The sequence below is a fragment of the Mustelus asterias genome, chromosome 3 (genome assembly GCF_964213995.1).
Source record: "Mustelus asterias chromosome 3, sMusAst1.hap1.1, whole genome shotgun sequence".
In the NCBI taxonomy this organism is placed as follows: domain Eukaryota; kingdom Metazoa; phylum Chordata; class Chondrichthyes; order Carcharhiniformes; family Triakidae; genus Mustelus; species Mustelus asterias.
In genome coordinates, this window is record NC_135803.1 from 143,855,889 (window position 1) to 143,871,142 (window position 15,254).

The window sequence follows — 15,254 nt, forward strand, 5'->3', positions numbered from 1 at the left end:
CCCAGGCCCTACCCCCTTATCCCTACACATTTACCTGCTAATCCCTCTTACCTACGCATCTCAGGACACTAGGGGCAATTTTAGCATGGCCAATCAACCTAACCCGCACATCTTTGGACTGTGGGAGGAAACCGGAGCACCCGGAGGAAACCCACGCAGACACGAGGAGAATGTGCAAACTCCACACAGACAGTGACCCAAGCCGGGAATCGAACCCAGGTCCCTGGAGTTGTGAAGCAGCAGTGCTAACCACTGTGCTACCGTGCCGCCCATCATCATTCTGAGACCTGACTGTCCAGTGGTAACATCGGCTGGGATCGTAACAGTGTGCATTCCTTCAAAGCTATAAGAAATTGCTTTACATTCTTGCAATCCATACTCAGTTCATTTAGAGGTCAGATTGTCTTTTTGTGTGTCTTTGAGGTCACAATGACTAATTGTTAAATTGAGGTGAATCAGAGTTTAATTGTTCATGTACTTTTCAGATTGAGGCACAAGTCAGAATCACAAAGTATTTAGCCACCGGTGATGTTCCCTTTACAATTTAGTTGTTGTCTGTGGCCCATTTTCTCAGTGCATGATCCCTTTAATTTTTTTTTGGCTCCACTATTTCACACAGAACAAAGCTGTGCAGTACAATTCAGGCGACTGCATGGCTGCACATCCACACAGTTTAGAGGGAACATTGGTCACTGGGTTCTTTTCTTTCAACATATGCGGAGCATCTGTGCGTTCTGATGCATCATGTACAAGTTCATTCTCACAGACGTCTGATCTCACACTTCTGTGCCAATATTTACACTACCTAATACACTTCAAACATTTATATAATGTTTTCATCTATAATAAGGTGGTTACATGATTGAAATCTCTATATTTATCTAGGTATATGTTTGGTATGTTAATTGTATAGTAATTGGGTATTTAACGGTATTCAGGTAGAATCAGGAATCCCTACAGTGCAGAAGGAAGCCATTAGGCCCATCAGTTTGCACTGATAATAATCCCACACAGGCCCTATCCCTGTAACCCCATACCTGCTAGTGTAGTGAACATTAACTGAGGATTCACCTGTGCTTATATATATAGAACATAGAACATAGAAAGCCACAGCACAAACAGGCCCTTCGGCCCACAAGTTGCGCCGATCACATCCCCACCTCTAGGCCTATCTATAGCCCTCAATCCCATTAAATCCCATGTACTCATCCAGAAGTCTCTTAAAAGACCCCAACAAGTTTGCCTCCACCACCACCGACGTCAGCCGATTCCACTCACCCACCACCCTCTGAGTGAAAAACTTACCCCTGACATCCCCCCTGTACCTACCCCCCAGCACCTTAAACCTGTGTCCTCTCGTAGCAACCATTTCAGCCCTTGGAAATAGCCTCTGAGAGTCCACCCTATCCAGACCCCTCAACATCTTGTAAACCTCTATCAGGTCACCTCTCATCCTTCGTCTCTCCAGGGAGAAGAGACCAAGCTCCCTCAACCTATCCTCATAAGGCATGCCCCCCAATCCAGGCAACATCCTTGTAAATCTCCTCTGCACCCTTTCAATGGCTTCAACATCTTTCCTGTAATGAGGTGACCAGAACTGCGCGCAGTACTCCAAGTGGGGTCTAACCAGGGTCCTATAAAGCTGCAGCATTATCTCCCGACTCCTAAACTCAATCCCTCGATTAATGAAGGCTAGTACGCCATACGCCTTCTTGACCGCATCCTCCACCTGCGAGGCCGATTTAAGAGTCCTATGGACCCGGACCCCAAGGTCCTTCTGATCCTCTACACTGCTAAGAATGGTACCCTTCATTTTATACTGCTGCTCCATCCCATTGGATCTGCCAAAATGGATCACTACACACTTATCCGGGTTGAAGTCCATCTGCCACTTCTCCGCCCAGTCTTGCATTCTATCTATGTCTCGCTGCAACTTCTGACATCCCTCCAAACTATCCACAACACCACCTACCTTGGTGTCGTCAGCAAACTTACCAACCCATCCCTCCACTTCCTCATCCAGGTCATTTATGAAAATGACAAACAGCAAGGGTCCCAGAACAGATCCCTGGGGCACTCCACTGGTCACTGACCTCCATGCAGAGAAAGACCCCTCCACAGCCACTCTCTGCCTTCTGCAGGCAAGCCAGTTCTGGATCCACAAGGCAACAGCCCCTTGGATCCCATGCCCTCTCACTTTCTCAAGAAGTCTTGCATGGGGGACCTTATCGAACGCTTTGCTGAAGTCCATATAGACCACATCCACCGCTCTTCCTTCGTCAATGTGCTTGGTCACATTTTCAAAGAACTCAACCAGGCTCGTAAGGCACGACCTGCCCCTGACAAAGCCGTGCTGACTACTTTTGATCATACTAAACTTCTCTGATCATACTAAACTTCTCAAATATATGATGTGGAGATGCCGACGTTGGACTGAGGTGGGCACAGTAAGAAGTCTCACAACACCAGGTTAAAGTCCAACAGATTTATTTAGAATCACAAACTTTCAGAGCGCTGCTCCTTCATCAGGCAAGTGGAGTGGAGTGGGAGTGGACTACACTCATCTGATGAAGGAGCAGCACTCTGAAAGCTCCTGATTCCAAGTAAACCTGTTGGGCTTTAACCTGGTGTTGTGAGACTTCTTTATATATATGGGGGTGGCTCAGTGGCACAGTGGTTAGCACTGCTTCTTCACAGCATCAGGAACCTGGGTTCGATTCCTGGCTGGGTCACTGTCTGGAGTTTGCACGTTCTCCCTGTGTCTGCGTTGGTTTCCTCCGGGTGCTCCGGTTTCCTCCCACAGTGGTGGGAAAGACATGCTGGTTAGGTGCATTGGCCATGCTAAATTCTCCCTCAGTGTACCAGAACACAGGAGTGTGGCTATTAGGGGATTTTCACAGTAATTTCATTGCAATGTTAATATAAGTCTACTTGTGACTAATAAATAAACTTTAAAATATATATAGGAGCAGGCAGGAAGTGTGTCGTTGGAATGAAGGTGTCTGATATGCAACGTGTGTTCCTGCAAAACAAAAACTGGTTGGTGCATGAAGACAATGCCCTGGTTTTATCCTCCACCACCTGGCAATCTGAGCTGTGACACTACGTAAGTCATGAAGAAGATTTCGCAGGTCTGGATTCACGCGAGTCTGAAAATCTCTTTTACAAGCTTGTGAGAGTTGTGTTCAGAACAGGATTGTAACATAATTAACGTAACAGAAGATCTGCATCATCAGCTATTCCCATGCTGTATTTTTACACCTTCACCTCTTCATTGATATGCAGCAAGCTTTGTGCTATCCAGCACACGACCAACCAGAACTCTCTACTAACTGGAATTTCTGATGTTCACGTATTATGAATCATCATTGTGCCAACAAGAAGCACTTATGAAGTTATCCGGGACCCATACCTGCATACTGTTTCATTTTATATTTTCATTTATAAAGTAAAGTTTGTTTATTAGTCACAAGTAGGCTTACATTAACGCTGCAATGAAGTTACTGTGAAAATCCCCTAGCCGCCACAGCCTGTTCGGGTACACTGAGGGAGAATTTAGCATGGCCAATTCACCTAACCTGCACATCTTTGGACTGTGGGAGGAAACTGGAGCACCCGGAGCAAACGCACACAGACACGGGGAGGACGTGCAGACCCTGCACAGACAGTAACCCAAGCTGGGAATCGAACCCGGGTCCCTGGCACTGTGAGGCAGCAGTGCTAACCACTCTATATCATCATACTCTTAATATATTTTTGAAGATTTAGAAGTAAAGCACATACTGTCCTTTACTTCCCGAGTACTTGCATATTAGTTCATGACACAGGTATTGTGACACTAATAAATAACTTAAACTTATAAACTTAAGTATTCCATCGGTATCTCTCCATTAATTGGCATTTTCAATTAACCAGCACCACTCAGTCCCTGCCAGTTTGAGAGGAGTAATAATGATGAACACTAACAGTTTCACCATCAATAATGCTGCAAGATCTGGAATCTATTCCATTCTTTATCTTATAAATCTTGATTAGATTACTTATATGTCTACACTGCTCTAAAGTGGCTCTTTTCACCTATCTTGATAACTAACTCAGTCCTATTTGATCAGCTCATGTCATTGACTTGATTTAGGAAGCGTAGTGGAGAACATACCCCTGTCTACATCAATAGGAGTCATGATGTGGAGATGCCGGCGTTGGACTGGGGTAAACACAGTAAGAAGTTTAACAACACCAGGTTAAAGTCCAACAGGTTTATTTGGTAGCAAAAGCCACACAAGCTTTCGGAGCTCTAAGCCCCTTCTTCAGGTGAGTCCCCCCCCCCCTGAAGAAGGGACTTAGAGCTCCGAAAGCTTGTGTGGCTTTTGCTACCAAATAAACTTGTTGGACTTTAACCTGGTGTTGTTAAACTTCTTACTACATCAATAGGGACAAAGTAGAAATGGTTGAGAGCTTCAGGTTTTTAGGTGCCCAGATCACCAACAACCTGTCCTGGTCCCCCCATACCGACACTATGGGCCCGATTTTACCATCGCTTTGCGCCCGTTTTCAGGCGCAAATGCTTGATAAAGTCGGGCATGAGGCAAGTAGCGCGATGCGCGCCCACCTCCACGCCAGTTCTCCCTATACCAAGGCCCGAAAATGGTCACGATCGGGACCGTGCCCGAAACGGACGCGACGGCCATTTAAATGCATTTGCATGCATTTAAATTGACTTCATGGGCTGGACGCCCAACCTTACCGGCACTTCCCCCTTTACCACTGCGTTCGCTCATCCAGATTTGGCGCGAAACAGAATGCGCCATAGACATGCTCTACAAAAGTCCGATTCGGGCACTCCAGCTAGTGAGGAGATAAGTGCCAAGCGTCTGACAGCTATCTGCTTGAGATCGGTGGGGCGAAGGGGCAGAAGGTGGGTCCAACAGCTCTCTGCTTGAGATTGGTGGGGGGAAGGGGCAGAAGGTGGGTCCGACAGCTCTCTGCTTGAGATCGGTGGGGGGGGGGGAGGGGGGAGGTCCACTGCCACTCTGCCTGTGATCAGTGAGGGAGAAGGAGGGCTCCACTGCCACTCTGCTTGAGATCGGTGGAGGGAAGGGGGGACGGGGCCGTGATCGGTCTGCGTGGCGGGTGAGTGGCGGGATAATTGGTTCAGTAATGTTGTGGAGGTGGGGCAATGGTCTGAGGGGGCCAGGAGGAGGCATTATCCGGCCCAGGGGAGCCGCATTCTATCATTTTTTTTCTGCGCATGCGCAGTTGGAGGCACAGATCGGAGCTGCATGATTTTGAGCACATTAAGGAAAGACTAAGGAAATTTGGCATGTCCACTATGACTCTCACCAGATGCACCACAGAAAGCATTCTGTCTGATTATATCACAGCTCGGCATGGCTCCTGCTCTGCCCAAAACTGCGAGAAACTACAAAGGGTCGTGAATGATGCCTAGTCCATCACGCAAACCAGCCTCCCATCCATTGACTCTATCTACACTTCCTGCTGCCTCGGAAAAGCTGCCAGCATAATTAAGGACTCCACACACCCTGGACATACTCTCTTCCACCTTCTTCCATTGGGAAAAATACAAAAGTCTGAGGTCACGTACCAACCGACTCAAGAACAGCTTCTTTCCTGCTGCCATCAGACTTTTGAATGGACCTACCTCGCATTAAGTTGATCTTTCTCTACACCCTAGCTATGACTAACACTACATTCTGCACTCTCTCATTTCCTTCTCTATAAACAGCATGCTTTGACTGTATAGCATGTAAGAAACAATACTTTTCACTGCATACTAATACATGCGACAATAATAAATCAAATCAAATTAATATAATTTATTATTATTGTCACATGCATACAGTGAAAATATTTATCATCAAAAAGGAAAAAGTTTTGAATGGATAAAATGAACAGTGAGACAGAAAAATAAATAAATAAAATTAAAATATAAGGAAGAAAAATGTGGTGGGAAGTGGAAACAGGAGAAGCAGAAATAAATCTTTTAAACTGTCAACCTCAATCTCTGTACTGAGGGGTCTCTGTGATTCTCTGTGATAAATTGGGCCTGTTTCCATGCTGTAAACCTCTATGACTCTATGACTCTTTCCTCAACAATCTAACCCAATTTCAAAAGGATAACCCCACACAATAATTCCAATTTCCACACTGATCATTTTGCCATCTTTCTGACGCACAACGCTGATTTATGCTGAAGATAATCACCAAATAAGATCTGATTTGAGACTGCTCATTTCCATCTCAGTTTCCAACATTGAATCAACACGACGCTTTCGACCTGGAAGGATGGTGCTTTTATTCAAAACGTTACTTCATCAAGTCTTAATAATGTTCAAACGTTTCTAGCAAATAAACCGCCAAAATTTGCATGACTGCATTGAAGCACATAGCCCAAATGTTTGGGACACAATGATGACATAAGTGATATCATAACTATGTACAGACAACCAATACTTGGTGTTGTTTTACAAATGCAAAAACACCTTTCTGTAAAGGTAGTGGCTTTGAAATCATGCAGTAAGCATTTCCTGCCTCCATCTGAAACCCTTTTCTTCTGTTTCAGTGAAGACACTAACTTGTTTAAAATTAATGGGTGAACAGATCTGCTAAAGTAGTGGAAAAGAGTTTAAGCAAAGGTGTTAATCATTCATACACAATTACCTCACAGCATAATGTCAAGGCCAATGTTCCTGTTGCACCCAGACCCTATTAACATTGTGGCTAAATGACTGATACTAAGCACTTGGCTTCTCTTGAACTTTCTCGATTCCAAGACCAATATAATTTGCGAGAATATATATTTTAATCTGGAAATCTCAATGAGGGGAAGTTGTGTCTCCATAATGACCATTTAATAATGCTGCTGATCAACTAAGCAGCATGTCCAGTCTATTAATCTTTGGACAATGATATGAACTGATCGGATCGGGCTGACATAGTTATCAAGATAGGTTAAAAGAGCTACAGATGTGCACTTTAGAGCAATGTAAACTTAGAAGTCACCTAATCAAGGTTTATAAGATGATGAATTGAACAGATTACAGTGAAAGTGTTAGCGTTCATCGTTATTCATAACTTCATAAGATATAGGAGCAGAATTAGGCCATTCGGCCCATCGAATCCGCTCCGCCATTCGATCATGGCTGATATGCTCCTCATCCCCATTTTCCTGCCTTCTCCCCTTAACCCTTCAACCCATTACCAATTAAAAATCTGTCTAACTCCTCCTTAAATTTACTTATTGTCCCAGCATCCACCGCACTTTGGGGTAGCGAATTCTACCGATTCACAACCCTTCTATTGCTTCTCTGAAACTGGCAGCAACACCTGCGGTACGCACAACAAAGGCAAAAATCCAGAAGTGGCTGTCAGTGATTGAATGTTTCTCCGGAGGGTGTCCGAAGAAGGGTCTTTTCAGGCACTCCGTCCGGACTGAGGGTGACTTTCTTCCACTCTGAGGTTGTGGGTCCTAAGGTGGTGAAAAAGTCTAAAGGCTAGATCTGCAAACTCTATCACAGGTGAGGCAGATATTGTTTGATTATATTCAGATTTTCTCCACATATCCCATTGTTTGTTTTAGGCCTCCGCCTGTCAGAGGCTTTCAAAATGATGGGCAGCTTTGCAGATGCTTCTTCTCCTGTTTGGGTGGCCTTGAGCAAGAGATTCCTACTTATCTGTGGGGTTGTTGCACCTTTTCAGACCTCAAAGCTTTCAGAGGATGGGGTAGCCCCCCCTACACACTTCCAGGCAGTGCATTCCAGACCTGAACCACTCACGGTGTGAAAAGGTTTTTTTCTCACATCACATTTGCACCCATTCTTTTTCAACTAAGCTCGCGAACATATCATTTTCTTCCTTTCTCCACTTTCCTTAAAATATCCATGCCAGTAGCTTCAACAGTGGCACAATAGTTAACACTTCTGTCTCACAGTGACAGGGACATGGATTCAATTCCGGCCTTGGGTAACTGTCTGTGTGGAGTTTGCACGTTCTCCCCGTGTCTGCGTGGGGTTCCTCCAGATGCTCCAGTTTCCTCCCACAGTCCAAAGATGTGCAGGTTAGGTGGATTGGCCATGCTAAATTGCCCCTGAGCGTAGGTTGTGTAGGTTAGGGGATTAGAGGGGTAAATACATGGGGTTATGGGGATAGGGCCCCCACACTTCAATCAATTGGAAATCACTGAACTGGCAAAATCCTCTATGTTTAGGCTCTTATTCGCTATGAAAACTGTAGTAGAAGTTATATTTGTTGAATGAAGTGTTTTTAACAGTACATGAAGTTCACAATTCCTGATTAATAGTCTCATTAGCCCCAAATGTGTACTTTTTATATCTGCTGCAAAATGTAAAATTTCTTTCTTATAATAAAAATATTCTACTTATTTTAAAAGTGATAAATTTTTAAAAGTTTGTCTATATTTTATCTTCTGCTTTAATCCCATGTTCATGTCACCATCATTTATCTCACTAAATGTAAAAACGTAAAATTAAAAGTGAAGGGACTCTGTGATTTTGATTGACTGGTTTGTTGTCTGTGAGAATACTTCAATGTGATTGACTGCCGCGCCTGTGCGATGCCGTCACTGTTGCTGGGTGCCTGGAAACCCCCTTTGAATTGGTGCCATAAACAAAGTGACATCAGCAAAGGGGAAGCCACAGGGATCACTAGATCCTTGTGGTCAGTTTTCTTCAAGATCAGCAGCAAGTACGATTGCAAAATCTACACCATTGAGTTCCAGTTGACTGTTTGTTCCAAAAATACAAAAGGACTTGGTGGGGGAGGGGGGGGGGGGGGGGGCGCGATTTTAAGTTGTCTAAGGCTAGATCATGGTTAGATTGAAAACATAGTACATGGTATTTATATCATGGAAACAGGCCATTTATTCAAACAAGTCCATGGCAATGTTTATGCTTTATATAATCAAGTCTGCACTGGCTCTCCAAACAAGCATCCTAACTTAATCCCTTTCCCCTGCCTTTTCCCTGTACCCTTGCACATTGTTTCTATTCAAGTAATCATTTAATGCCCTTTTGAATGCCCCGATTGATTCTGCCCCCACCGCACTTCCAGGCAGTACATTCCAGACCTGAACCACTCACTGTGTGAAAAGGTTTTTTTTCTCACATCACATTTGCACCCATTCATTTTCAACTAAACCCACTAACATATAATTTTCTCCCTTTCTCCACTTGCCTTAAAATATCCATACCAGTAGCTTCAACGGTGGCACAGTTGTTAGCACTGCTGCCTCTCAGTGCCAGGGACCCGGGTTCAATTCCAGCTTCGGGTGATTGTCTGTGTGGAGTTTGTACCTTCTACCCGTGTCTGCATGGGCTTCCTCCAAGTGCTCTGGTTTCCTCCCACACTGCAAAGATATGCAGGTTAGGTGGATTGGCCATGCTAAATTGCCCCTTAGTGTAGGTTGTGTAGGTTAGGGGGATTAGCAGGGTAAATACGTGGGGTTACGGGGATAGGGCCTGGTTAAGATGCTCTGTCGGAGAGTCGGTGCAGACTCGATGGGCCAAATGGCCTCTTTCTGCACTGTAGGGATTCTATGATTCTATGAAACTACTCCCTGTGGTAGCGAACACTTCATTCTAGCCATGGTCTGGGTAAAGAGGTTTCTCCTGAATTCCCTGCTGAATAAATTGGTGACAAATTTATGTTGTGGCCTCAATTTCTGGTCTGCCATGTTTGAGTTTTAAGGTGTGGAGATGCCGGTGTTGGACTGGGGTGAACACAGTAAGAGTTTTAACAACACCTGGTTAAAGTCCAACAGGTTTATTTGGTAGCAAATACCATAAGCTTTCGGAGCGCTGCTCCTTCGTCAGATGGAGTGGAAATGTTTTAAGGGTCAGGAATCACAGGTTACCTAAAATAAGCAGTTGAGAACTTGTATGTGATTTTAAGGTAGTTTATTAAAAAGCAACCGTTTAGATATGATGTATTCGCTAAATAGATAGGGAAAGCATAAGGCCCATGACAGATGAGAGCAGTTTTCTGACACCGGAGGACAAACGGATGGACGAGGAGGAGTGTGTTTCTCTGTATCTTGTGGGGGGAGCACTTTCCTCTCTGGCTGAAGAGAGAGGAATCTCTTCACCCAGTCTTCCCCAATCTTCTCTAGTCTTCCTCCAACTGAAGATCCGATAGCTTCCTGATGAGGACTGGCCCAAAGCCTTGAGCACCAATTAACATGCTTTATTTCTAGGCGCTGGTTGTTTATCCTCTGTCAATCACTTATTTCAACCCTTCCAATCAATGAATACAAGACAGGTATCCAGGATGTCAGGAGATGTCACCTCTCCCCTTGCCCATCACTTTAGCTTGAGGGCACTTTTCATAGAATCATAGAAGCCCTACAGTACAGAAAGAGGCCATTCGACCCATCGAGTCTGCACCGACCACAATCCCACCCAGGCCCTACCCCCATATCCCTACATATTTTACCCACTAATCCCTCTAACCTACGCGTCTCAGGACACTAAGGGGCAATTTTTTAGCATGGCCAATCAACCTAACCCGCACATCTTTGGACTGTGGGAGGAAACCGGAGCACCCGGAGGAAACCCACGCAGACACGAGGAGAATGTGCAAACTCCACACAGACAGTGACCCAAGCCGGGAATCGAACGCAGGTCCCTGGAGCTGTGAAGCAGCAGTGCTAACCACTGTGCTACCGTGCCGCCCACATCAGTTTACATCATGTTGGGAGCCATATGTTAGCCTTAACTGGGCAATTGTATTGGTAAGAAAATACAGGACACCGTCCTAGTGACTTAGGAATGAACATGGAAACTGGAATCAAGAGACCTCAACATTTCTGAGGCCTGTTTTTATGCTTTTGTGAAGAGAGGAACAACTTTTCCACCAGTTGGCCTCATGTTATGTTACTAATTCCATAAGAATGCTATAATATTCTGAAAAGTACTATTTCTCCCACCTGGAAGTGGGAAACTCTTCATAATCTTAAAAACCTCTACCAGGGCTCTCTTTGGTATTTTCTATTCCACAGAAAAGAGCACCAATGGTGTTCAATCTTTCCTGATAGGCACAATCTCTCAACTTTAGTATCTTTGCAGTAAATCCTTCTTGTACCTTCTCGAGTGTATCCATGTCCACTTTATAATCTGGAGACCAAAACTATTCACAGTATTCAAAGTGAAATCTAACCAAAATTCTATACTGGCTGGCATCTTCCTGCCCCTGGACCATTTTTAAGGAGGCAGATCAGGCAGGGGGTAATTTCAGTTGCCCCTTCTCCAGAACTGAATGATGAGAAAAAACACCTTGAAGAAGACCGGTTAACACTGTGGAGAGTGGCTGCAGAAGTACAGGGAGATTTTCTTTGTTCTGTGTCCCAACTCTTTTGTTGAAAAACCGATTAAACTAAGTTTAGCAAACTGAGGGACTAAGCAAAAGGGGCAGTGCCTTAAAGGGCTTTCAACAAAAACAAATCACAAATGAAACAAGACATTGTTCTGAGTCCCACCCAGCAGTGAATAGCTTGTCAATAGAAATGCCAATGGCACCCGGAGCCTGACAGGTGACTGGGGGCAGCTATCTGGCAGTAGACAGGGGCGGGGGGATCAGAGCTTTAGGATAAATTTGAGGATAACTCCCGACACTTGTGGCCACCATACCTACATGAGCAGAGATGCAGCTACAGGCAACCATCCACGATGGTGAGTTGACAGCCAGCGGCAATTTCTTTTTAAAAAGTTGGTAAAAAGTGCTGACAGAGCACTTCCATCTTGATGTGTCCTGTCTCCCTCCTGCATTCTTGAGTGCTGGAGAGTCCCCTATTGATTATCCAGCTTCTACAGCCCCCCTACCTTTAATTGCAAGGCGGGGAGCAGCCTTGAAGATTGTGTGGGGAGGCTATTTCTGAGATGGTATGAGGCTGGAACTTAGATTTGATCTTGACATTGGAGTCTGAACCCCAGAAGGAACATCCCCAGAAAAGCCAGCTCCACAGTCTTGTTTTTTAAAAACTTCTATTCCTCCACAAATGTACCCTGGTGCTCTGTTTTTTGTGGCGTTATTAACCTTAAGTTTGGTTTTCTTTTAATGAACCATGTATCAATGCCCCCAGAATCTTCTGCTAGTCTATCCCATTTAGACATTCATTCTCCAAGGTGTTTGTGTCTTCCCTTATTTTTCCTACCAAAATGTATTCATTTACTATCTGTTAGTGTTTCTTTTACCGGAGATTAATGGACCTCTGGAATGTTGGTTTGTGCAGTGGACACTGATTTATTTTTTACTCAGGACATGGGCATCACTGGCTGGACACAGTAAGAGTTTTAACAACACCAGGTTAAAGTCCAACAGGTTTATTTGGTAGCAAATAAACCTGTTGGACTTTAACCTGGTGTTGTTAAAACTCTTACTGTGTTCACCCCAGTCCAACGCCGGCATCTCCACATCATCACTGGCTGGCCAGCATTTATTGCCCACCCCTAGTTGCCCTTAGAGGACAGTTGAGTCAACCACATTGCTGTGGCTCTGAAGTCACATGTGGGCCAGATCAGGTAAGGACAGCAGATTTCCTTTCCTAAAGGACATTAGTGAACCAGATGGGTTTTTCTGACAATCGGCAATGATTTTATGGTCATCAATAGATTCTTAATTCCAGATTTTTAAATTGAATTCGAATTCCACCATCTGCCGTGGTGGGATTCGAACCTGGGTCCCCAGAACATTAGCTGAGTTTCTTGATTAATAGTCTAGCGATAATATCACAAGGCCATTGCCTCCCCCAAAGGGCTGGGGCGGTAACCACCTCCAGCAAAAGGTAGGCGCTGCTATGAATTATGTGGGCCACAGTGATTCCCTGGACTAGTTTTGGTTGCCCAGGTTTGGAGGGAGAGGTGGGGAAAAGGATAGGAATTTCCCAGATTTATTCTGGCTGGCTTTTTAACTCTTTACCCCTCTCCCCCTTCTCCCAGGAGATTACATGGATTTTGGTTGGGTGGAGACAGTGTGTGATGTGATATACATGATACAATACAGCCATTCTCTCAGACCTATCTTTATCAACTGGCTGCGATGACCAGTAAGATTCTTCATTGAATCCAACAAGTGGAGAAAGAAGCTTTTCGCTAACAGGTGGGTCTCGGTTTGAATTCCACCTCATGTCCATTCGATCTGCTTTGATCATTTCCTCTCCTTCGATAAAACTCCTCAAAATATTTAGAATTGGCAACACTTCACCCGAATCGTGTCAAATCTATCGATTGGTACAAGTATCGCAAAACGCCAAGACAAAACTCTTCCAGCTGGCAAATGATCATTGCTAAGAAAAACACGACCTCTTTGAGAATGTCTTGCATTGCATCAAGAGGATTTTGTAACCGTTCAGCCCCTTCGCGTATCAACTGGCGATACTGATTCAATAATGAAGTTCTTGCTTCCCTCCATGAGAAACGAGGGAATGGATATCTGCTGTCCGATAGCTAAGACTCAGAAGAATACAGCTCACTGCCCTTCTCTGTGAACTGTGTCTTCATCAATTTGCTCTCTACAATACCTGGAAACTTGCTGCACTGACACGCTCACTTTGTAGTGTTCTAATCATTGCCTGTTCATCCAGACCTGGTAAATAGACGATCTGATATGATGATGGGGGAGGATGAGAGAGAATAATAAATTCAGCATTGGCCAGCGTTCTAACCAAAGGTCCCTCTCCCTGAAAGCAATCGAATCAACAAATTGTTTGCTTCGGAACCCCACAATGTTGTCCATCAATATTTCTGATTGCATGGCGATTGCCCATTGTCATCACCCTTTTCGAATCCATATTTGAACAGTTAGACCCTCCGTTGTAAAAAGCCAACAGCCTTGCCCATGTTTGGTTCGGCGGCTCTTTTATTAATAGCCCCAGTGACTAATTAACTCTTCATTGCCCACGCGGGTGATTCCATACCCCTTAGTCCATCAAAGCGATCAACTCAAAGCACCAAGAGACCAATCCCATTCCACATCCCTGGAGAGAACCAACCCTCTGTTGGTGTCAGCTTTCCGAGATCTGCATCCATAGATCAATCATCTCGATTAATCATCATAAATGAGCGATTGCACACACAGTCTGATTACAGCAGCGTTACTGATTAGTATTCTATACCATGCAGTCAATACGTTCAGTTCGGTGTGTGAGATGCGATTAGGTTGAACGGTGTTAAACACTTGGGGAGGTGGAGGGAGGGGGGGGGGGGGGGTTATTATTCGTGCCCCTATCGCCACCGAAGATTCAGCACCTTAGGATCGCATTAACCCGGCATTGCATTCAAGGCACTCGCCACTGGAGCCTCTGAATCCGTCACTGTTAACCATCCTACATTCTATCGCCACCTTTAATCATTGCACTACATGTTATATAACCCACCACATGTCCCTCCCTGCACATCGCCTCGATGAATAGCGGTCGGGGGATGAGGGATGGTGCTGGGTGGGTGATATGGGGGGGCAGGATTGAGGTTGCCTTTTGGCCGTCGGTCTCATTATTCAGGGCAGTCTGAGGAATCCTCTGTGTCTCTCTGCACGCACACACATGTATATACAATATACACACACACACAGGTATATCCCCACAGATGTATATACCCATCGCCCACCCCCCTACCTGCCAGGAGCTGCATCCAGGCGCAGATCTTGTACACAGTGGCGGTGTTGCAGAAGAAGAACAGCGCGAAGCAGGTGATGCAGCCGAGGATCAGCACCATGGACAGCAGCACGAAGAACGCCGCCGCTTTGAAGGCACCCGAGGGGATGCTGGAGAAGTCGGAGAAGGTTCCCTGGCATATTAAATCCCGGCTGCTCAAACCTGTGCCGATGCAGTAGTGGAAAAGGCCAAAGTAGCCGGCGTAGGGAGTATCGACACTGTCCCCGATCCAGTAAGGCTGGATGAACACCACCACGTTAATGATCGCGAAGCAAATGGTAAAGATGGCCCACAGCACGCCGATCGCTCTGGAATTCCGCATGTAATTGTCATGGTAGATTTTACAGGCTTCCTGTGAAGGCAACATATTCTCCTCTCTCTCTCTCTCTCTCCGTCTCTCTCCTCGGCAGCTCCTTAATGCGAATGCAAGAGCCGACCCCCGAGCTTTACATTTAAAAAGGAGAGAGAAATCCCAGTGATATGGTGCTGATGTCCTTGTCCAGTTGTTATAGCCTGGCTATGTGATGGAGATACTCCATCTCTCCAGATGCTCTCTGCCTCTTTCTCTCCCTCC

At 45.2% G+C, this 15,254-nt stretch overlaps 1 protein-coding gene across 1 annotated transcript in view; it reads right to left on the minus strand.

Annotated features, from left to right (window-relative positions):
* Positions 1 to 15,047, minus strand: part of lhfpl4a (LHFPL tetraspan subfamily member 4a) — a 154,243-nt gene extending 139,196 nt beyond the window's left edge. The window contains exon 1 of the mRNA XM_078210173.1: positions 14,642 to 15,047. Within this exon, the coding sequence (XP_078066299.1) occupies positions 14,642 to 15,047 (406 nt within the window). The remainder of the gene's footprint in view (positions 1 to 14,641) is intronic.
* Positions 15,048 to 15,254: the final 207 nt, after the last annotated feature.